The 19,703-nt window shown below is 52.3% G+C and overlaps 8 protein-coding genes across 8 annotated transcripts; 4 read left to right on the top strand and 4 right to left on the bottom strand.

The window, feature by feature from the left end:
- Positions 1 to 1,915: 1,915 nt before the first annotated feature.
- EI97DRAFT_430219 (uncharacterized protein) lies at positions 1,916 to 3,241 on the bottom strand. Its single transcript, XM_033797627.1, has 5 exons — positions 2,872 to 3,241; positions 2,665 to 2,805; positions 2,479 to 2,596; positions 2,343 to 2,411; positions 1,916 to 2,286 (listed from the first exon to the last, which is right to left on the bottom strand). The coding sequence occupies exons 1-5, from the start codon at positions 3,083 to 3,085 to the stop codon at positions 1,971 to 1,973; spliced, it is 858 nt and encodes a 285-aa protein (XP_033658048.1). The 5' UTR covers positions 3,086 to 3,241; the 3' UTR covers positions 1,916 to 1,970.
- Positions 3,242 to 4,613: 1,372 nt separating this feature from the next.
- Positions 4,614 to 6,631, top strand: EI97DRAFT_430217 (Di-copper centre-containing protein). Its single transcript, XM_033797626.1, has 4 exons — positions 4,614 to 5,075; positions 5,123 to 5,372; positions 5,423 to 5,604; positions 5,654 to 6,631. The coding sequence occupies exons 1-4, from the start codon at positions 4,831 to 4,833 to the stop codon at positions 6,183 to 6,185; spliced, it is 1,209 nt and encodes a 402-aa protein (XP_033658047.1). The 5' UTR covers positions 4,614 to 4,830; the 3' UTR covers positions 6,186 to 6,631.
- Positions 6,632 to 7,015: 384 nt separating this feature from the next.
- Positions 7,016 to 7,708, top strand: EI97DRAFT_124696 (uncharacterized protein). The gene is made up of 2 exons (XM_033793060.1): positions 7,016 to 7,017; positions 7,079 to 7,708. Exon 2 carries the CDS (start codon positions 7,210 to 7,212, stop codon positions 7,648 to 7,650), a length of 441 nt encoding a protein of 146 aa, XP_033658046.1. The 5' UTR covers positions 7,016 to 7,017; positions 7,079 to 7,209; the 3' UTR covers positions 7,651 to 7,708.
- A 78-nt stretch (positions 7,709 to 7,786) lies between these two features.
- EI97DRAFT_455397 (uncharacterized protein) lies at positions 7,787 to 8,609 on the bottom strand (the record flags this gene model as incomplete). The annotated part of the gene is made up of 2 exons (XM_033800641.1): positions 7,787 to 8,089; positions 8,154 to 8,609. The coding sequence occupies 2 exons, from the start codon at positions 8,607 to 8,609 to the stop codon at positions 7,787 to 7,789; spliced, it is 759 nt and encodes a 252-aa protein (XP_033658045.1).
- An 827-nt stretch (positions 8,610 to 9,436) lies between these two features.
- On the top strand, positions 9,437 to 11,996 carry EI97DRAFT_369592 (uncharacterized protein; the record flags this gene model as incomplete). Its single annotated transcript, XM_033795196.1, has 2 exons — positions 9,437 to 11,189; positions 11,239 to 11,996. The coding sequence occupies 2 exons, from the start codon at positions 9,437 to 9,439 to the stop codon at positions 11,994 to 11,996; spliced, it is 2,511 nt and encodes an 836-aa protein (XP_033658044.1).
- A 253-nt stretch (positions 11,997 to 12,249) lies between these two features.
- On the bottom strand, positions 12,250 to 13,789 carry EI97DRAFT_430213 (uncharacterized protein). Its single transcript, XM_033797625.1, has one exon. The coding sequence runs from the start codon at positions 13,320 to 13,322 to the stop codon at positions 12,537 to 12,539; it is 786 nt and encodes a 261-aa protein (XP_033658043.1). The 5' UTR covers positions 13,323 to 13,789; the 3' UTR covers positions 12,250 to 12,536.
- Positions 13,790 to 13,848: 59 nt separating this feature from the next.
- Positions 13,849 to 15,604, top strand: EI97DRAFT_464440 (4-hydroxyphenylpyruvate dioxygenase). Its single transcript, XM_033801420.1, has 3 exons — positions 13,849 to 14,354; positions 14,426 to 14,798; positions 14,862 to 15,604. Exons 1-3 carry the CDS (start codon positions 13,997 to 13,999, stop codon positions 15,352 to 15,354), a joined length of 1,224 nt encoding a protein of 407 aa, XP_033658042.1. The 5' UTR covers positions 13,849 to 13,996; the 3' UTR covers positions 15,355 to 15,604.
- A 1,613-nt stretch (positions 15,605 to 17,217) lies between these two features.
- Positions 17,218 to 18,679, bottom strand: EI97DRAFT_447986 (Zinc/iron permease; the record flags this gene model as incomplete). Its single annotated transcript, XM_033800135.1, has 5 exons — positions 17,218 to 17,465; positions 17,522 to 18,009; positions 18,055 to 18,353; positions 18,400 to 18,542; positions 18,595 to 18,679. The coding sequence occupies 5 exons, from the start codon at positions 18,677 to 18,679 to the stop codon at positions 17,218 to 17,220; spliced, it is 1,263 nt and encodes a 420-aa protein (XP_033658041.1).
- Between the last annotated feature and the right edge of the window lie 1,024 nt (positions 18,680 to 19,703).

Below are 19,703 nucleotides of genomic sequence, written 5' to 3'. Positions count from 1 at the left end.
GCCCACCGCCGTAGTTGTGGTGTCATGGCTTGCTGAGAATCCAGACTTCCGGATGGAAGCAGTTTACCGTGGAGAACTATCGTATGTACACAGGGGTAGTCTAGCAGTCAGTACTCTCCTTTCGGACGGCGCTAACTGAGGCCGAGGCCTCTAGACTCAGACGAACTGAATCGGCGGCACGCTATGCCAAATCGGGAATCAGAGACGATCCCTAAGGAAGCATAAAGCTTTCTGACTGTATGTACTGGTATAGTTAAAAATCGCTTCCTCGGACGCTCCGAGGATCTGGTCTTCTATTAGTGGCAGCGGCCCACGTTCCAGCCACGTGTGAGCCACGTGGGACTATAGCTACCCTAGGGTAAGTACAGTACCATTCCCTAATAAATGCCGTGAATCGATATGTTGATGGTTTCCCTTTGTGCTGGTTGCCACACGTTCGCCGTTTTGCTCAGTTACATATGGGAGTAGAGACCGCTCGCCACTCCTCCCGTACTCGTTTTTAGTCGGGCGTGTCTTCTACGTGTGCGGAAGATGCAAACTTACTCCCTCAAGGTCGACCGCGTCTCCTGGACTCCTTCCATTTATCGAGGAGAAAGGCTCAAGGTCTCGGGTGAGTTTTTTAGTTGCCTGACAATCTACTGTTATCAGGACTGCTACTAGGTCTGATGGGGTGGTTAGCTGGGAGGGGGCTTCGCACATTTTCAACTCAAAGTCCAGTGCCTCCATGTGTTGACAATACGCAGTGATGGCCACCTAGCAACCTGATAAACACAAGCTCCAGTTTCTCGCGAAGGATATCGATGTACCTACCCACACTGGGACGAATTTTTGAGAACGGCGGCGAGAAGCTACTACTTTCGTCGAATTTGTGTTTAAAACCCTACCATTTTGGTCATGTTTAGTGGGTAGGTGTTTACGCAAAATGGAACTGTGTCAAGCCGCATGTCGAGATAATGCTGAACGCGCCTGGACCGGGAGCCTCATGCGATAAATTCCTTAACGATTCTCCGGTTGCGGGGCTACATGTTCATTCATAGAACACCCCGCATGGACGACATAGAGTAATCTACTAGGCTAATAAGCGGGCCGTTTCGCGACTACCCTAGGTTAGCTGCGAGAAGGTGCCATCAACAGCAACTCTTCTTTCCCGCTGTGGACGAACTAGCAGTCACGATTAGGCGGTTCTAATCCACCTGAGCAGCCTGGAATCCTTCATGAACTTACATTGTTACTCAGAGCAAGTCAGTTCGCTCGACAATCGGCTTCGAGTCTTCATTCATTTACAACAGACATAACAGACGAAATGATAGGTAGAACGAACGCCGCGAAGGGAGACCGACGGGCGCGGTCTGATAACGGGACCGAAAAGCAGCTGGTTGTGGCGCAGCTAATGCTGGCTGATAAACCTGTCCGTCTGCTGAAGAAGGGAATGGTGGATTGATTTCTGGTTGGGCCCTTCCATCACATCGAAGTGCGCTCGGCTGGAAATCATGTAAAGGCTCCTTCTCCGGAGTTGCAAAACGAGGAGACGCAAAAAGGGAGGAATATTGGTCGCCGCCCATGTGAGGAGAGTTCGACGAAGATAAAGGATGGCCCGCGGGCGAAGTGGATTGGGAAGGATAAAAGGACGTTGACGGAATTCGTGCCGGAGCAATTGGATGACTCGATTCGGAGCAGTAGTGGTACAAGCTGTATACATCTGCTTGAACTGCACTTGCCCTTCTGCCTAATGAGCGTTCTGCTTGTTCGTGGCTGCTACTCCGGGCCTACACACTCGTCTCGCTCTTCAACTTGGACAGCTTGCATTCTATTACCTGTTACATACTGTGTCTGATTAAGAGGTTGGATTTACGAAACTAACCATTTTGTAGTGGCACATGTTTCGCCCGAAATTCATCGGAATACTTCTCGCTTAGGGGTCTTTAGTAGAATTAATCTGTGAGTAATTACAGAGCCCTTCCTTCCCAAGGTTATTTGGTCGTTATATTCGTCTCACTGTTGAACGATCCTCCATCATCCAGCTCGATATCACTACCTGCCCGCACCCACCCATTGTTCTTGTTCTGAACCCCATGTGCAATGCTAACCCGAGTGCTGACCCTAATCCTGCTCTGAATTCCACTTTTGTTGAGGTAACCATCTGTTCCGGTATTGCTTCGACTCTTGGACTGCTGGGTCGATGGAAGACGGAGAACACCACCAAGGAGGGGCTTGAGTGTGGGTGCGCACGCGGCTATGATACCGACGTTTACCTGGATGAAACCCCAGAACTGTATATCGTTCGTACTGCGACAATGTTAGTGATTGTTTATATGGATGCGAGTGTAGCATAGAAGACGCACAATGACTGGTCGGGATCACCCCTCTTTATGTTTTGCATCACTGCCTTGACGATGCCTATTGCTACCGCCCTGCGCTGCAGTCAGCTTTCGTGCGTAGTCAATGGATCTTTGTTGATCGATGACAGTGGGTGCTTACACGTAGCCCAAGCTTAGAACGAAGATGAGGTAAATGCGGGTTTTCTTTTTCATTTGCAAACCCAATATTATAGGCACAGGAATAGATGCAAAACTTATATCGGTAAAGATGTTGCAGGCTGTAGATTGTCCAGTCAGTCGCCGAAGACTCCATAAGAGCGCATTACAGAAGAAAAGACATATTTACTTGTATTCATTAGCGCAAAACCTTTATGAACCTTTGCAGGCAAGCATTTTGCCTTGAGGGCTTTGTTCCAGAAGCCGGATACAGGCTTGCAGACGGCGGCCCATTCACCATACGAGACTAGTGTGTAGAGGCAAACGAAGGCTGAAGAACGTTTAGTATCGGAATTTTGAGAGGTATTTCTCTCGGCATCGCAGCGTAGAGGCTTACCAATAAGTGCCCAGAGCATTCTCTTGTACAAAGGGGGAGGACGAAGGCGAAGGAGGCAGAACGCCACGGATAGCTTGAGGAAGGCCATGCCGCCAATCGTAGAGACGATGGCTTGTATAAAGGTCATCTTCAGGTACTCGTAGTAATCTTTCTCCTCGATGGTGTCGGTGTGGTGACCCAAGCCGTGCTGGGCGGCTAATATGTAGGTCACCATGCCACCGAGAAAAACACAGGTCTAGCTAGGCATGATCAGGCAATGTCTCAAGAGTGGGACGAGGTAAGATTTGGCGTGGTTTCTCACCGTCGCCGCCAGCATAAGGGCATCATCTGTGCCAAACGCTTTCACGATGATGACGCGGGCGTACATGCGCATTCCAACGAAGGCCAAGGCAAGGAGATGGAGGGTTGCGGTGACGCCGAGGATGTAGCCCAAATTACTCTCTGCGGCGCGCACCGGGTCGGTGTTCTTAGGCGCCATGACGGCGGGACGATGAAGATTCGGTAGAAGCGACGACGTGGAGCGGGGAATTAAAGTACATAGGTGCCATTTGTATTCAAATGTTACCTCGAAATGAGGGATGCATTGAGTTATTTTGAAGTGGAGCTTCGCACCGAACAGGCCCTTATGTGGCATGCCCCTTCCAACCCTCGCCCCTACCCGTCCCACGAACCACCTCGCTCCCCTCGGTATACATACCCTATAATCTCGTTCAAAGGGCGCTTAAGCTAGGCCTAAAGAGGCAGTAACTGGGCCAATAGGAAGGCTCAATCTCGTCAACCGTAGAAGCCTTGCAGATTGTAACCCGCGCAGCAACAACAGAAAACTCTTTTTTCTAAGGCGGTAGTACGGTCCTTAAGGGACAAAAAAGGATTCTGTTTCTACGGGCAAAATCTCCTTATTCTGCGCTTCTTAACAGTTCTAGATTGTCTAGGGTTTCCTATCCAAATTCACGGAGAACTCTCGTACTGCCTCTTTAGGCCTAGCTTGAGCGCAATGAACGAGATTATACGGTAGTGATTGGCACTCTGGAATAAGATGAAGTTTATTTACTCGGTTCGTACTGGGTTATCGGAGCGAGCGGCTCGGGCAACGGGCCGGCGGGTGGCTGAAGATTTGGTTTGGGACTGGGGGCCCATGTTGCGGTGCAGCGAGAGCAACCTTGAATTCAGCTTCTGCGTCAGACTGCCCTTTCCTCTGGGTGCTAAATTCAGCCCTCCAAGCGCGAACGGAGAAGCGACCTTCCGGTCCTTGTACGGTGCTCCGCGGTGAAGGATGCGCTAGCGATCCTACACAGCAAGGGACCATGGCTTCAAGGAGCAGCGGTGAACCACCCTTTAAGCGAGAAACTCATTCCTACACCCTCTAAGACACCCACTTCAAGGCCTAATAACACTTCAGCGGAACATCATACAAAGAGCATGCGCGGCATAATTTATTTCTCGATAGCCAAGAGGTGACTGCGGGCAAAAAGATTTGATATATCCTGGAGGTACTGTGTAGGTTTGCGGCGCAGTTGCAGCTGGGAGCGCTGGGGGAGCACGGCACGACCGGGTAATCGTAAACTTAAAATTTTCAAGTAAACGAGGTTTCAACGAATAAGAAAGGTTCAAACTGAAGGAGGATTCAGGGTGTAAGCACTTGTTGTTACCATGTTGTACTCTAAACCGCGTTCATTGAGTTCAACCGCCTAGACCCTGTTGTATTCGCCCCCAACTTGCATCCTCCAACCTCGACCCTTGCAGATTGGACTTCCGCATGGAAGCAGAGACCATGCAGGAATCCCAGAGCCTTGAACAAGTCTCCAGCGGCAGCATCAGTCGGCAGCGAATAAACTTCTTCATGAATCGTGAAGATGATGCCGATGCGAATGTCTGAGAGGATATAACCGTCAACCTGGGCCCCAATCCTGCCTCCCCAGTCTGCCAACCCTTGCCTGTAGCGGAGTCCTTCACGTCGCGATGCGTCTGTTTCATGCTGTATCCGCCGTGCAGCTGTTGGCTGGATGCCTTGTGACGGCAGTTCCCTTGGACTCGTCCTCGACTCCGGATATCGATATAGACCCAGCTGCCAACCCAATCGACGCTCTCGCCGTTCTGCAGCAGCACGTCTACGCGACGCTTGAACAGAGCGATGCTGTCGAAAAGAGGTCTCCGAAAGCTCCAAAAGGTTGCTCCTTGGCCAACGCAAGTATACGGCAAGACTGGTAAGTCCGCCACACTCATGAGGCTGTACTTACTGACTTCTCCGAAGGGAGCACTTGAGCAAGGCAGACCGAAAGGCTTACATCAAAGCTGTACAGTGTCTTCGAACGTTGCCGTCCAAGTCCGACAAGTCATGGGCCCCGGCAGCGAGGACTCGTTACGATGACTTTGTAGCCATCCACGTGAACCTGACCCAGAGTATACATGGCAACGGTCTCTTCCTCACCTGGCATCGCTATTTTGTGTGGGCGTACGAGCAAGCCCTTCGACAAGAATGCGGCTACAAGGGCTACCAACCCGTGAGTCTCAAATCCTTTTGCTGGCCCTTTTCAGCATTTGACCTTTATAGTACTGGAACTGGTTCTCACATACGGATGATATCCATAAGTCACCTGTCTTTGACGGTAGTGACACCAGCATGGGTGGCGATGGTGAATTCTTTGCACACAATGGGAGTCTCGGAGGCGCCAAGTTGATAGCCATCCCCTCTGGAAACGGGGGAGGATGTATCAAGAGCGGCCCTTTCAAAAAGTGAGTCTGTCGCATACCTGGACACTCCAATGCACTAACAAAATTCCAGTACACAAGCGAACATTGGTCCAATGTCTCCTGGCATGCAGGGCTTCGATCACCTGGCAGTCGACATTACCGATTACAACCCGCGATGCGTTCGCCGGGACCTCAGTTCCTACATAACAAAGAAGTGGTTCACTACGGCGAACCTCCTGAACGTGACCGTTGGCGCGGCTTCTAAGACCCACCGCCTCTTCTGGACTGAAGTTCAGGGCCGATATCCAGATGGCTTCCTTGGCCTGCACACCTCGGGCCATTACACTATGGGGGGCGACGCGACCGATCTCTATTCGTCTGTCAATGATCCCGCTTTTTGGCTCCATCACGCTATGCTTGACCGCATCTACTGGATCTGGCAGACGCTTCATCCACTCGAGGCGAATAAGATCGCCGGTACCTTGACGTTGCAGAATAAGCCTCCGTCGCGTGACGCTACTATCGACGACCTGTTGGATTTGGGGGTTAATGCTAAGACGATGAAGATTCGCGATATGCTTAATACCTTGGGTGGTACCCCTCTGTGCTACATCTACTTGTGAGCAGGTCGAGAGGATTGCCTTTACAGCATGTTACCACCATCCGAGGGAAACTTGGGAGGGAAAATAGGGTGCCGTAATCCTGGTGTAACCGGCTTACAGGCGGGGGCCTCGAACAAGCTGCGAATGGGGGAAGGCCACCAGAGTTGTGCGCATGGTTGCCCGTTCACAACCATTGCATCTCGTCGCCAAGTTTCAGGTATGTGGCAACATGGTGTACTCTGTAATTATTAATTATTCAGCATCAACACTTCAAAGGTTGCATATACTTCATCACAGTAAATCTTGTCGCGAAAAGCTCATTGTGCGTCTTTTTCGCTCGCAGGCTGCTGTGCGCTATTTTTCATGTGAATCTTCCGTAGCATTTTTTCTCCTAGATATTTAGTTTTAGTGTAGATTGATTGTGTTAAGACAATATCTATTATGCTGTAACGTAGTTTATAAGCGAGCGGTTTATATTGCCACCTTTTGGTTTCAGCTTTCAACACGTCAAACCCTGCCGCCCAGCCCAACATGTTCGTGCCTCCTTCCTTCTTTATAGCCTGCTCGTGGTATAATTTCACTTCTAGCGTTGATACCGTTCCGATATACATCTATGCGACAGTAGTGTTCTGCTTTCAACTGCAGCAAGCAGCATTTGTCGAAGCGCTCCCACAACACACTCATCTCTGGCAGCGCTTCTTCGTTCTGTCAAACTAGAGTCACAAGGCGGTTGCAATCCAGCCACGAATCCTTCATGACGGGGAACATAGCTCGTTACTCCCAGCAACTCACCTCGCTCGACATATTGTGCTCCACGCTTTATTCATCTCGAACAGACATATCAGAAGGAGGGGTGAGAGTTCATAGAATCGGCCCTTTTATTCCAAGACCCTCTCAGTCTAACAGGGCACCAGCATTTTATCGAGATCCCTAATTCGGACGGAAATCTTCTATAGCTAGATTCCTTAAACAGTTCGACAGCCAGATCCTGTCGCACTGATTCGGATCCCAGTCATCTCCACAGCCGCCATAATAACCCTGCACAATGACGGGACGCCGCGGCCAACCCGCCGCAACGCTCGCCGTACCAAAGCCTCCATCCGGAAGCCGCCGCTGGCCATTTGGCATCTCCCACAGCGCCATGAGCATTTACCTGTTCGGATGCATGTCCTTCTGTTTCGGAGTCCTTACCCTACTGCGTCCCGAACAAGCAGCGGCGCGACTTGAGCTCCCCAGCGAGGCAATCCCAGCCATTCAAGCATGCAGCCTGGCCGCTATAGCCATTGGGGTGTTCTACACCCTCGCGGCTTATCAGGAGAATCGTGCGTTCTTTAGGTGCAGTCTTCTCACCAGAAGCCTGACGACTTGGGTCTTGTGGAACGCGAGCAAGGAGTGGGGCAGTGCTTGGAAGGAGGTAGCTCTGTGGGAGGGGACAGCGGCAGCAGTCACTGCGGTAGCATTGGTTTGGGATTGGTGGTTGAAATAGGAGAGCACGGGGATGGAGGCGAAGCTTAAGGGAGGAAGGCTAATGTCCTAGAATGGAGGAGGGAGGACTAGATGCCAAAGTTGCGCATTGATTGATACTCTATTGATATAATCTCTCTTTCTTCACCCCATCAGCGTCAATTTTCATTGCCATCCATATCCATCGCTTCGTCCTCACCATCCGCATCCCCACCCCCGCCACTCCTATCTTTTTCCCAATACCCCTTCTCACGCCCGTCTTTAAGCAACGACACCCACCTCGGCCTCCCGCTAAACTCGGTCTCAACCTCCACCCTATCAGCCCACCATTCCTCCGTTCCCCGCCCCTTCCCATGGCTCTCCGTCTCACTCGTTGGCGTCCATATGATCCGATCAACCGCATCTAGCACCCACCTCACAACCTCGTCCCGCATCACACTCCCCACAACTCGCCGGTGACTCTACGGCAGTCCAGAGCACCACTCCACGCCTCCCCATCCCAGAGACCCCACAGCCCCCTTCTACGCCTTCCAAGCGGACGTTCGCATCCAGTTTTACGCAGTCGCCCTGCTTGAGGACCCTGAGATCTACTTTCCAGGCATCGATTTCAACGATGATGTGAGGGACCCCAATGCGGTTGTGGGTTATGGGTTCGGAGATGGCGGATACTATGGTGCTGGGGGATGAGGGGGATGAGGGGCATGAGGGGGATGAAGGGGATGAGGATGATGAGGATGCAGAGTCTGAGGGGGCTTCCTCCTCGGTTTCAGGGCTGTCACTGTCGTTATCTTCGTCTTCTTGTTCTTGATGGCTTCTGGCATCGCTTTCGTCCGAGTTGTCGAGAGAGACGCTGTTGCTGTGTTCCTCATTCTGAGCAGTGACGCTATCATCGTGTTCTTCACTCGGGGCAGTTACGCTGGACTCCCGGGTAACGGTTGTGCTGGATCGCGCTCTTGGTTTCCTGAGGTTATAGCGGTGCATGTCCTACGTCTGGTAATTGTTGCGATGTATAAATGAGTTGATCTAGGATGCCGTGCTTCACAGATTGCTGACTGTTCTTCTGGGGTCTGTTGAGACTCCTTTTATAGACAACATTTGGATGAAGCTATGTATGTAAGTTACTGTTGCCTTAATAAACAGCAAGCACCAAACAATGAAAGAGTCAATGAAAATCGACGTGGAAGTTGCTGTAACTTGCTTGCTGCAATATCTAGTGAAAAGAATGGAGATTCCGACAGAAGTCATCGAAACAGATGTCAGTGTTGGAAGGAATGCGAATCGTGAAGAGAGTGACGGAGAGTAGGAAGAGAGCTACGGGAGTAGTTTCCCTCCCCTTCCTATCCTGAAGGTGCTTTATGTTCTACATGTATCTCACAGTCACTAGAATGTTGACAGCCTTCTAGGCGTGAGTTTGCAAAGTTCAATGGCGGAGACGTTTTGAGCGGAGTGGTGCGCAGCCACTTAGCGGAAACCGCGCCACTTTTCCGGCGTGGCTGGGGAATCACGTGGACCGGCTACCAGCGGAGTTCTTCTCCCACCAACGCCACACCGTCATTCAGAACTTCCAAGGTTCCAATGGGTTCCCAGTTTCCCATGGGAGACTCATTGAATGATCTCTCCGCTTTCTCCTCCAACAGTTTACAGCGGCTCCAAAGCGGATGGTGGCGGCAGCGGCTCGGCTTGGGTGGCGCGGCACTGGAGAAAGCCGTCGGCTCTGACCCCCTGCCTTCAGCGTTTTTCCTCCGCTGACTCCCTTCTTTATCCCTCCTCACTGACCATCACTGCTAACTAGATGGCAATTGGTAACCATGGCACCACCAGCACCAGGTCCACCATCTGAGGCCTCCCAGCCGACGTCAGCGACTGGGGATGTTTCCGCCGCCGCCCCTTCTTCCTCCCGGAAGCGGACCCACCCCGAGGACTTCAAGCGCGCTTACAAAGCGTGTATCAATTGTCGCCAGAGGAAGGCGAAGTGTATCCTGGGTACGGGGCCTGATGGGATAGAATTGAAGCCGCCATGCCAGAGGTGCAGGAGAGAAATGCGAGAATGCGTCTTCCGGTCGGAGCGGTCCTGGGTCAAGAGACGCAAGCCTGGTGAAGAGCGAGAGAATGGAGATACGCTTCCCAATGATGTCCCACCGCCCCATGCTAGGACTCTGTCGAGTGACGCAGCCGGTTCGATGCAGGGTAATGCGCAACCAAGTCCTGTACACAGAGTTTCCATCTCCACGAATACCTTTACACCTTCAGATACGCCTCGGAGCTTGAACAGGTCAGAGCAGGACTCCATCTTATCTCCGGGTCAGCTGCGACGCGTATCAACATCTCAACCTGCTACCCTTCAGAACTCCGTAATGACGACTGTTGTATCCAGTGGTAAGGATGCACTCAACTTGCTCTTCGAGGCTGCGCACCACCAAGATATGGCCGATCCGCAGGATCAAGGCACTGTTGCCTCTCTACCCTATGAGACACCCCAATCTGGACCATCCATCCCAAATCCCTCTTCGCCGTTTACCTTCAAGGCGCAGCCCGTGCAAATGTCTCAGCCGTCGCCTGAGACGCTGAAGATCTGGGCATCCTGCCGCTATGTGCAGATGGGCTGGTTTTCTGCTCGCGAGGCTGTGACCTATGTCGATTTATTCTTCAAGAATTGCTCTCCCCTGTCACCTATACTATCCGACTTCTATGCCAACCACGCAAACCATTATTCGTTGATTGCACTGGATCCATTTCTTTGTGTCACTATCCTCATGGTATCTTCACGGTATAATATCCTGCCAGGAGTAGGCGGTGCCTCCCGTGGCTATTTCGTCCATGACAGGCTCTGGGAGCAGTGTCAGAGATTCATCATGAAGATTATGCTGGGTCAGGTGAAGCCGTCAAAAGCGCAGACACGCACCATTGGATCCATTGAGGCTCTGCTACTGCTTTCCGAGTGGCACCCGCGGGCGTTGCATTTCCCTACCGCCAGCGATGGTTGGGACTGCGAGTTGATGGTCGGTGCCAATAACCATACCACTGAAGGTGCCAAGCTTCTTGAAGGCGACACCACTCCGAACCGCTGGCTGGAGGATGTCATCGAGCCTGCTAAGCGCTCCGATCGGATGTCTTGGATGCTGATGGGTTGCGCCCTCTCGTTGGCCCAAGAGCTGGGTCTGTTCGAGGATAACAGTAATATCGACAAGGACCAGATATCCTACCCCAAGTTTACCACCGAGTGGCTGGTGTTGCGCCGTATTAGGGCACGGAAGCTTCTTTTCGTCTTTATCGAACAGCTGTCTTGGCGGTTAGGATGCACTTCCATGATTCCTCAGAGTCTCAATCACGCTCTAATGGAGAAGATACCGATCGACTCGCGCACCGGAGCCGTCGAGCAGTGGCAGGCATTCATGAGTGCTTGGGTCGAATTGACCAAGCTGGCAAGATCGGTTTCTGACACAGTGTATCCTTCAGCATCTTTTACTCGCAATCTACTCAGAACAGGGCGTTATATTGGGCTCCTTGAGCACTTTCAACCTCTGCTTACAGCCTGGAGAAAGAAATATCTTGACCCGTGCAGTGAGTACTTTAGTCAAGTCGGATGAATGGTCATCTAATCACACGGCAGAACTCGAAGTGGGACTTCACGATATGCTCATGATCGAATATCACTACGTTCGCAGCTATACAAATTCACTTGGCATGCAAGCCGTCGTCGAGCGCACACTAGCCGAATCCGATCCCGACGGTCCCCAAGAAGACATCCTTTCCATGACGATTGAACCTCGCGACTACGAATTCATCCAAGAAGTCGTCGACGGATGCTGCCAGATCCTCCAGAAGACCACTCAGCTCGCCGATTCGGGCGCGCTCCGCTACTCCCCCGTCCGCATTTTCCTGCGAATTACTACCTCCTCTATCTACCTAATTAAGAGTCTCAGTCTCGGCGTCCGCAACGCCAAACTCCAAACCGCGCTCGACATCCTCGACCGCGCAATCCATGCCATGCGCTCCAGCACCTTGGATGACATGCACCTCGCATCCCGCTACTCCACTCTCCTCGACACGCACGTCTCCCGTCTCCGAGCCAGCTTCGTCGTTTCTTCTCGCCCACCGCGCCTTCCATCACGTGGTGTGGCCCTAGACAAGGGCGCCTCCACAGGTATAGAGTTCCTCAACAACCACAATGCCGGATCCTCGGGGATTGCAGCTCTGGCGGAAGACGTCTCGGGCCTCATGCCCGATGATGACTGGTTGGCGCTGCCGTTTGATCCCTCCATGGCGCCGTTTGGCCTGGATAGTAATCAGCAGACTTTTCAGGGGTTCGATGATGCGACGCTCAATCTAGACTTTTTGTGGAATATGCCGCCTATGGGGGGTAGTTGAGCAAAAGCGGATTCTTGTTCGACGACGACCAATCTCTTTTTTTGGAGTTAGCGTGTGCCTGGGATTTGCACCATGGAGGACTTATAAGCGACGAATTACGAAGATGATGAGGTGCATGTGGTGGATTATGAGAAGCGAGTTTGCGAGACGATACCTCAATGTTTGGTGAGAGCGAAATATTCTTCGAAACTGTGGAAAAGCATTTTGGAATGGATTCATGATATTGATGATTAAAACAGGTTCATGTTTCTTTCAAATGCAATGCCTCAATGTCTTTTCTCCGTTTCCGCCCTCAGGCGATGAATCGCATTTGCATCAGTTACTCGGAGATACCAAAGAATGCTGTGGGTGTGAAGTATGCAGCGATGATAATTCCCTAATATGGATTACGAATCGGATATCTTAATCCTCTCACTGGCACCTAACCATAATCTTCAGACACGCTCGTTCTACCCTCCCTCCACCGATCCGCTGGTTCAACCCTCTCCCCGGCTCTCTCGAGGTCGCCGTCGCCTTCTGAAATTTCGTCTTACACCAAAATCATACCTCCCCCCGCTCTTCCCTCAGCGCATTCCTCACAATCGCCCCACACATCTTCGCGTACGGATTCGTCCGCACGCTCATCTCCCTTGCTACCTCATCCCCGTACTTCGCCGCTTGACTGAAATCCCTAGATGCCAGCTCTTCAAGGTCGGTTTTGCTTCTCCCTTTAAACAGTTTCCCGTTCCCGCTCTCGGAAGCTTTGAGGTACAGGTATGCGCGGTGCGAATGTGCGGTTCGCAGGATGCGCGCTTGGTATGTTGACGCTGGAGAGGTGGATGGGGAGGGGGTGGAGAGCGTGATTGCTTTGCTGAGGTCGGCGAAGATGGGTTCGATATGGGATTCCGGGTGGTATGTGAAGATTGACTGTGTTGGAGGGGATGCCTTTTCGGATGCTGTTTCGGATGGGGATGTGGGTGTGCTGCAGTTCATCGCGTTTTCCAGCCTCATTCTGCGCAGCATCGCGCGGTTTAGATATGCGCTCGGATACTCCGCCTCCTCTTTGATGATGGCGTGTAACTCGTACTCCACTTCCTCCAGGATTTTTTCTGCCTCTTCTCCGGATGCGTTTGCCGTCCGCTTGACGAGCTCATTCTGCCGCGCCTCAAGGGCATTGAGTCTCTCCGACGGGATGCTGGGATGTGCGGGGAGAGAAGGGTCGATGGTGGAAGGGGATTTGGAGGTGGAGATGTTGGAGGGGAGGGTTTCGGGGTCGAAGAGGGCGGTGAGGATGCGTGCGTCGTTTGGGGTTAGGGAGACTGGGGGGGTTGGGTGGGGGATGGCCATTTTGGAGGATTTGGACGTTTGGAGGGATAATGTAGTTGCTCCGCGTTTTGTACAGTACGGTTTTGCGGATTGTGGATATGTGTGTACTGGTGATAAGGGGATGCTGGGATGGCGTGCGGTTGATGGTGGAAGCTGGCGGGATTGTGGTATCTTGGAGATATTTGATCACGAAACCGCGGATGCTGAGGAGATCTTGAAATGCAGGTGGATCTGGGATATACGAATCCAAAACGACGGGGACTTAATACAATGCCTTCTACATCACCTCAGCCATCCGAGAATACCTCTCCGAACCCATTGCAGGTCTCCGAGTGTAACACGGCTGGCACCGGCATTTGAAGGCTGTTGAGCCGAGGTCACGTGACTCGCTCTTGCCTATCCGCCCGGCTTTTCCAGGAGCTCACCACTTCGGCTTAGCAGGATGATGGTTATGACGCTGAATAGCAAGGGACGGATTTGTCGGTGTGGGAGGTTAGTCTGCGGGCTGGGGTTGTGGGAAGGAGGAGTTAAATATTGGGCAGTGGAGGCCCTGGCTACAGTGATAAGAACTTCTGCATTTACGACGAGGACCTGGACTCCAGGAAATTGATTTCTACGAGGCATATAATTATACTCTATTTCAATATCTCCTTCTGAGTTTCACACTCCTTTTGTAATCGACATAAACATCCACCATGGCGCCAATCGCCCTCTCCCCACCCGGCTCCCCCCAACAACAAACCTCCCTCCCACAAAACTCCTCCGACCTCTCCTCCTACCGCGGATACCACCATGTACACTGGTACGTCGGCAACGCGAAGCAAGCGGCCGCCTTCTACGTCTCGCGCATGGGCTTCGAGCGCATCGCATACAAGGGGCTAGAAACAGGCTCTCGGGCGATTGCCTCGCACGTTGTGCGCAACGGCGGCGTGACGTTCGTGCTCACGAGCCCGTTGAGGAGTTTGCAGGCTGTAGAGGAGTTTGTCGAGGAAGAGGCCGGGTTGTTGAGGGAGATTCATGCCCATCAGGAGAACCATGGTGATGCTGTTAAGGGTATGGGGTTACTGGCTCACTACATCTTATCTATCTACCTGGAGGACATTATAAGCTGACGGCGATGATAGATGTTGCGTTCGAAGTCGACAACGTCGATGCAATTTACACCTCCGCCATCGCCGCTGGCGGCATCTCGATCCGCGCTCCTTACACACTGTCCGACGAGCATGGCTCCGTGCGGCTAGCGACTATCCAGACGTATGGAGATACCACGCACACGCTTATCCAGCGGCTGGACTACACGGGCGCTTTCCTCCCCGGCTACAGGGAAGAAAAGACCGCGGACCCCGTGTCCAGGTTCCTGCCCGAGGTGCACCTCGAGGCCATCGATCACTGCGTGGGAAACCAGGACTGGGACGAAATGGAGGGAGCGTGCGAGTACTACGAGCGCGTACTAGGGTTCCACCGATTCTGGAGCGTGGACGATAAGGACATTTGCACGTACGTACCCTAATTCCACATGTCATACATTTTCGGTCACCAACACAGCTAAACGCAAAACAGCGAATACTCGGCCCTCAAATCCATCGTCATGTCCTCCCCCAACGCCATCGTAAAAATGCCCATCAACGAACCCGCCCTCGGCAAAAAAACCTCGCAAATCTCCGAATACATCACCTTCAACAGCGGCCCCGGGGTGCAGCACATCGCGCTTCGCACCACGGACATCATTTCCGCGATCCGGGCGCTCAAAGCGCGGGGCGTCGAGTTCATCAAGGTCCCCTCGACGTACTACGACGCCATGAAATTGCGCCTAAAACAGCAAGGGATGCAACTCAAAGAGGACTTTGAGACGCTCAAGGAGTTGGATATCTTGATCGATTTCGATGCGGGTGGGTATTTGTTGCAATTGTTTACGAAGCATTTGATGGATCGACCGACGGTGTTTGTGGAGATTATCCAGAGGGAGAATTTTGAGGGGTTTGGGGCGGGGAATTTTAGGAGTTTGTTCGAGGCGATTGAGAGGGAGCAGGAGGCGAGGGGGAATTTGGTTTAGATGCCTCGTTGGTGTGATGGGGTGTGGGGGTTAGGGACGGCGGGAAATGCAGTAGGATGTTGATGCGATGGTAATGTGGAGGAGAGGGCATTGCTGGGCGTTTGGCGCGGGCTAGGCATTGAGAGCGGAACTTTCTTCTTTGGTTGCCTCATTTCAGCCCTGTATTCGACATCCAATTGTTTTCATGGAAGTAGCATAGCCTTCATTGTATGCTTTGACCTTAAGCAATCAAGCGTACTTGCTTACGTCCATCTTCTTCCCCATGTTTATCAGCCTTGCTGACATGGGCCGTGAAATTGTTTCTCCTAATCACTGGCAGGAGAAATCCTTTAATGACTGTACTAGATTGAACACACAGGTTATCTGAGAGGCATTATGGCGTGTCCTTCTTCACGGATGAACAACGCCTGAGCTGCTGACGGGTCAGCTGGAAGTCTCCTCAGCCGGTGACGGCGAATATAATCACTGTTTCCCATGTCACCGGCTTAGCTACTCTCACCATGATGAAGCGCCCAGAAACAGTATATACTCCCTCACAATGTATCAAAGCAACCATAAGACTTCAGAACGAAGTTAATGAGCGAACAATCACTCCACCGATACATCTCAACATGATAACACTAACATATACATAGACTTCCTCCCCTGCGCAAAGAGAGCGCTTCCAAACACCCTAGGCACCCACGAACTCTTCAAAGACAATAGAAATGCCCACGATTACATTCTGCCTAAGATGCGAAACCACATCAGCATAAGACACCCTTCACAACCACTGATGTGCCACGATGAATTTTTCAGCGTACTATACCGATCAATTCACCGTGCTCCCATCTACCCCACCCGCGTACTCCTCATCACACCCTCCCCTCCCCATAGCTTCCCCCGATGCAGCCCCATCTCACCATCTCAAACCCGTTCCACCCCCCATGTTTCACACATACCCGCCCAAGCCAAGCCAGTTTCAACATCTCAAAAAACGAGCAAGCTGTCTATGCATTACCACGAATCCTACCTTTCCACACCTAGGTTCTCAGGTTCCATACCTAGCTTCGATGGGAGGACGGGGACTTTTGAAAAGTATTTAACTCCGGGACTAGGTTCGGGAATTGTAAAATCGTGCGTTTAGGGGATGGGATGGAATAGACGACAAATCAAATAGAGAATAGCTAGTCAACTTGTGTAGGGAGACGGGAGAGGGATAGGCGTTTAAGAGATGAATTCCTGGTTTCTGCAGCGGCGAAGTTGGATCAGATGGGGTTTAACCACCCCGTGTGATGTGCGTGCCCTATACAGTCGCAATTCTACTACACTACTAGGTAGTCTCAACCCTCATTGGCATGCATACAGAGGTATAAACGACCCCGCACCAGCTAAATGCGAAGCACACCGTATTGCTGCAACCCAACTCCTAGCAGAAGGTTTCGCCTCCATAAATCCTACATACCCATACCTTCCCAATAACCATCCCATAGCATACCCAAAGCATATTCCATAGCTGTGACATATCATCTGATAGGCAACTGAATACATGGCATTAACCCTAACCTCCCCCAGCGAGCGATCAACCATTAAAGGAAAGACTAGTTGCCCCCTTTTTATAACGAATTCTATGTTTTATGTTACGTTACGTTACGTTAACCCACGAAACCCACCATCCTGTCCTACATGCCGATCCAGAACTCCCCGGACACCAACCAACATCAGAACCCGTGCGTACAAGTACAAGAAAAAGGATGCGCGGAGGCGTTACGTGAGCGCGTGAGGGGGGGAAGCAGTAGCCAGGGCCTTGAAGAGAGTATTTCCTACGGCATATTGACGAGCTGCATTGCATTGGGAAATACGTATCGGCTGTATAGACATCATTCAAGCGAAGGCGCCCACGATGGACATACCCGCAGCTCCCATAAGCAAGTAGCAGAAGGCCTTGGTCTTGTCCCTGGTAGTCATGCTATGCTGCGCCTCCTCGGACAAAAAGTCTTCAGCGAGCAGATCGACGAGTGCGGCGTACAGCAGCAAGCCGGAGGATATGGCGTTCATGGTGCCGACCATGATGAGACCGAAGGCACTATTGGGGTCGTAGGCGCCGCGGGTGGCGAGACCGATGGCTTGACCTGTGCATCTGTTAGTCCGCACCGCTTTGTGAACGATGGTGCATGAGAGGACGTACCGATCGGGCACGTGGTTCCGAAAGCAGTTACAAGGATCCACGGCTTCCAGCTTCCCTTGGGGTATGGAACGGCGGCGATGCGAGACCCGAGACCGAGACCCTCAAAAGCCTGGTGGAAGATAATGGCGACGAGAAGGGTGATGAAGCCCTCATTGGTGATGGAGATGGTCATGCCGACGAAGACGGAGTGGAAGAGGATACCACCTTCGATCAGCGTAATCTGCATCGACTGCTTTTTGAGCACCATAGGATCGACCTGCAGCTCGACGTCGTCGTCAAAGTACGATTTTTGCTCGACCGACTTGTCCTGGTGGGCTTGCTGTTGGCCATAGGCGGGGATTGGCGGCATGGCGCTCCGGATCATGTTGAGCATGTCGTCACGCTGGCGGATGTACTGTTCGTAGAAGACAATGAACCAAGGAGGCATTTCGGACTTGGGCTCGAGTTCACCCTTTTCCTTGGGGAACGGGAAATTCTCAGCCGGGTAACTGGTGGTGTTAGACGGAGGCTTGACGAGAGGGCGAGATACTTGCGATGCATCGACCCAGCCCCTCTTCTCGGCCATGGTAATCTGGGAGTCGTAGCTGTCGGTGCGCTTCAACGGGTTGTTGAACGCGTTCTGAATACCAGGAGCCGCTCTATCAGCGCCGAATTCGTTACCGGTCGCACTGCCATGGCTGTGCCCTCCAGTCTTTGCGTTGAGCCACATCTCAATCAGAAAGAGAAGGAACAGGGCGGCCATCATGATGACACCGGGCATGGCGGGATACTTGTCGGTGAACAGCTCGGGCAGGCATGGGTCGTTGAGCGACTGAAAAGCGACGGGCAGAAGCTGCTCTGGTCAGCTTTGTTCGCTTCTGATCGTGATGCAATCGTACATGAACAAAGGCCGTCGCAATCAGGACACCAGTACCGAAGTGTTTACAGAAGAAAAAGACCTTGGGGGGAATATGCAGAGACTTGATTTTCTTGGCCACCACGGGAAACCCACATCCTGCAATACTCGCCGCGAAGACGATGACTGGGATGTGTTAGAGAGGCAAAGGCGGCTGCTCGGCATTGGAGATACTGACAGACTGCGGCAACATGTAGAGGAAGATCGTACTCTCCCTCCTCAGCCGCACTGCCACACTGCGGCTTCTCCATTGCGTCTGCCATGATTCCGTGCTTCGCAGACCTACTCTAGCAACCCACCCACGACGCAACAGTGAGCTCCGTCGCCAGCGACGAAAACAAGAAGAGAAAGAAAGGAAAGGGAAAAAGAAATGGAAAAGCACACAAAGAGGCTCTCCCAGAGAGTAACGAAGTGAAGGTACGAGATGAGTAACGGTGGGACCAAGTCTTGGGCTGGCCACTACTTTATTAAGGGTTCCATGATGTGGAGTGGACTGGCACTATTCTGACTGATCGACGCTATCCGAAAAGGCGAAGCGGAGGAAGCAATCACAGCAAAGAATCAACAGAGATCCATGCTTCAGCCTCCGGGGCGAGAAGGGGTGGGCGGACGCGGGCGCTCAAACGGTCCAGGTCAAGCTTAAGGGCCGCTCAACCTCGCTGGAGATCCGAGACCAAGAGCAAAGGTGGGCATGGTGCCAAAACCTATTGCCGAGATAGGAATGTTTCGACTCGATTTAGGACAGAGGGGGTTAACAAGCGGGTGCACAACAAGGGGCTGTTGCGGCTCATCAACGGTATTGAAGCGGTGGAGCTACGGTAAAGCCAAACACATCTCTTGGCGCTATGCCATCGTTGCAATAGATGTTTTCGATGGAATGCCCTGCTGCAGTAGCTGCGGGAGATGTGGGATTTGTAAATGTTCCTGGCCAATGGGCAAGGCAGATCTGTGAACAAGCAGAGTCGCCGAGTCGGACGGGCCAGATCCGAAGCGATTTGCAGCGACAAGCATGGAGGAAGGAGGCTTGGCTGAGGATCGGATGAAGCTGGAGAGGGACACAGTTGGGGACGTGCGGGTGTTCCAAAGGGGAGAGCTGCGACAAGGTGACACAGACGAGGAGTGAGGAGGAGAGGGGAGGAGACGAGGTTGGGAGAGTCGAGCGACGTTGAATTTGGAGCCTTGGCGGGAGCTTCACGCGACCAAGCTAAGCTACTCTAAGCTCTGGTAGACAGGCGGCGGGGTACCTAGGTAAGTGGAGACGAGGGAGGAGCGGGAGGAGCGGACTTG

The sequence above is a fragment of the Westerdykella ornata genome (genome assembly GCF_010094085.1).
Source record: "Westerdykella ornata strain CBS 379.55 unplaced genomic scaffold EI97scaffold_2, whole genome shotgun sequence".
Taxonomy (NCBI): domain Eukaryota; kingdom Fungi; phylum Ascomycota; class Dothideomycetes; order Pleosporales; family Sporormiaceae; genus Westerdykella; species Westerdykella ornata.
Note: the sequence above shows the minus strand (reverse complement) of the source record. Positions and strands in the feature narration are given on the sequence as shown.

Excerpts from the sequence above, each read along its gene's own strand:
- EI97DRAFT_430219 (XM_033797627.1), bottom strand. The coding sequence starts at position 3,085 with ATGGTGACCTACATATTAGCCGCCCAGCACGGCTTGGGTCACCACACC. Across the intron at positions 2,412-2,478 it reads GTTCTAAGCTTGGGCTACGT|GGCGGTAGCAATAGGCATCG; the intron begins GTAAGCACCCAC and ends ACTGCAGCGCAG. Across the intron at positions 2,287-2,342 it reads GGTGATCCCGACCAGTCATT|TACGAACGATATACAGTTCT; the intron begins GTGCGTCTTCTA and ends ACATTGTCGCAG.
- EI97DRAFT_430213 (XM_033797625.1), bottom strand. The coding sequence starts at position 13,322 with ATGGCCATCCCCCACCCAACCCCCCCAGTCTCCCTAACCCCAAACGAC.
- EI97DRAFT_464440 (XM_033801420.1), top strand. The coding sequence starts at position 13,997 with ATGGCGCCAATCGCCCTCTCCCCACCCGGCTCCCCCCAACAACAAACC. Across the intron at positions 14,355-14,425 it reads CCATGGTGATGCTGTTAAGG|ATGTTGCGTTCGAAGTCGAC; the intron begins GTATGGGGTTAC and ends CGGCGATGATAG. Across the intron at positions 14,799-14,861 it reads GACGATAAGGACATTTGCAC|CGAATACTCGGCCCTCAAAT; the intron begins GTACGTACCCTA and ends AACGCAAAACAG.
- EI97DRAFT_124696 (XM_033793060.1), top strand. The coding sequence starts at position 7,210 with ATGACGGGACGCCGCGGCCAACCCGCCGCAACGCTCGCCGTACCAAAG.
- EI97DRAFT_430217 (XM_033797626.1), top strand. The coding sequence starts at position 4,831 with ATGCGTCTGTTTCATGCTGTATCCGCCGTGCAGCTGTTGGCTGGATGC. Across the intron at positions 5,076-5,122 it reads GCAAGTATACGGCAAGACTG|GGAGCACTTGAGCAAGGCAG; the intron begins GTAAGTCCGCCA and ends ACTTCTCCGAAG. Across the intron at positions 5,605-5,653 it reads AAGAGCGGCCCTTTCAAAAA|TACACAAGCGAACATTGGTC; the intron begins GTGAGTCTGTCG and ends ACAAAATTCCAG.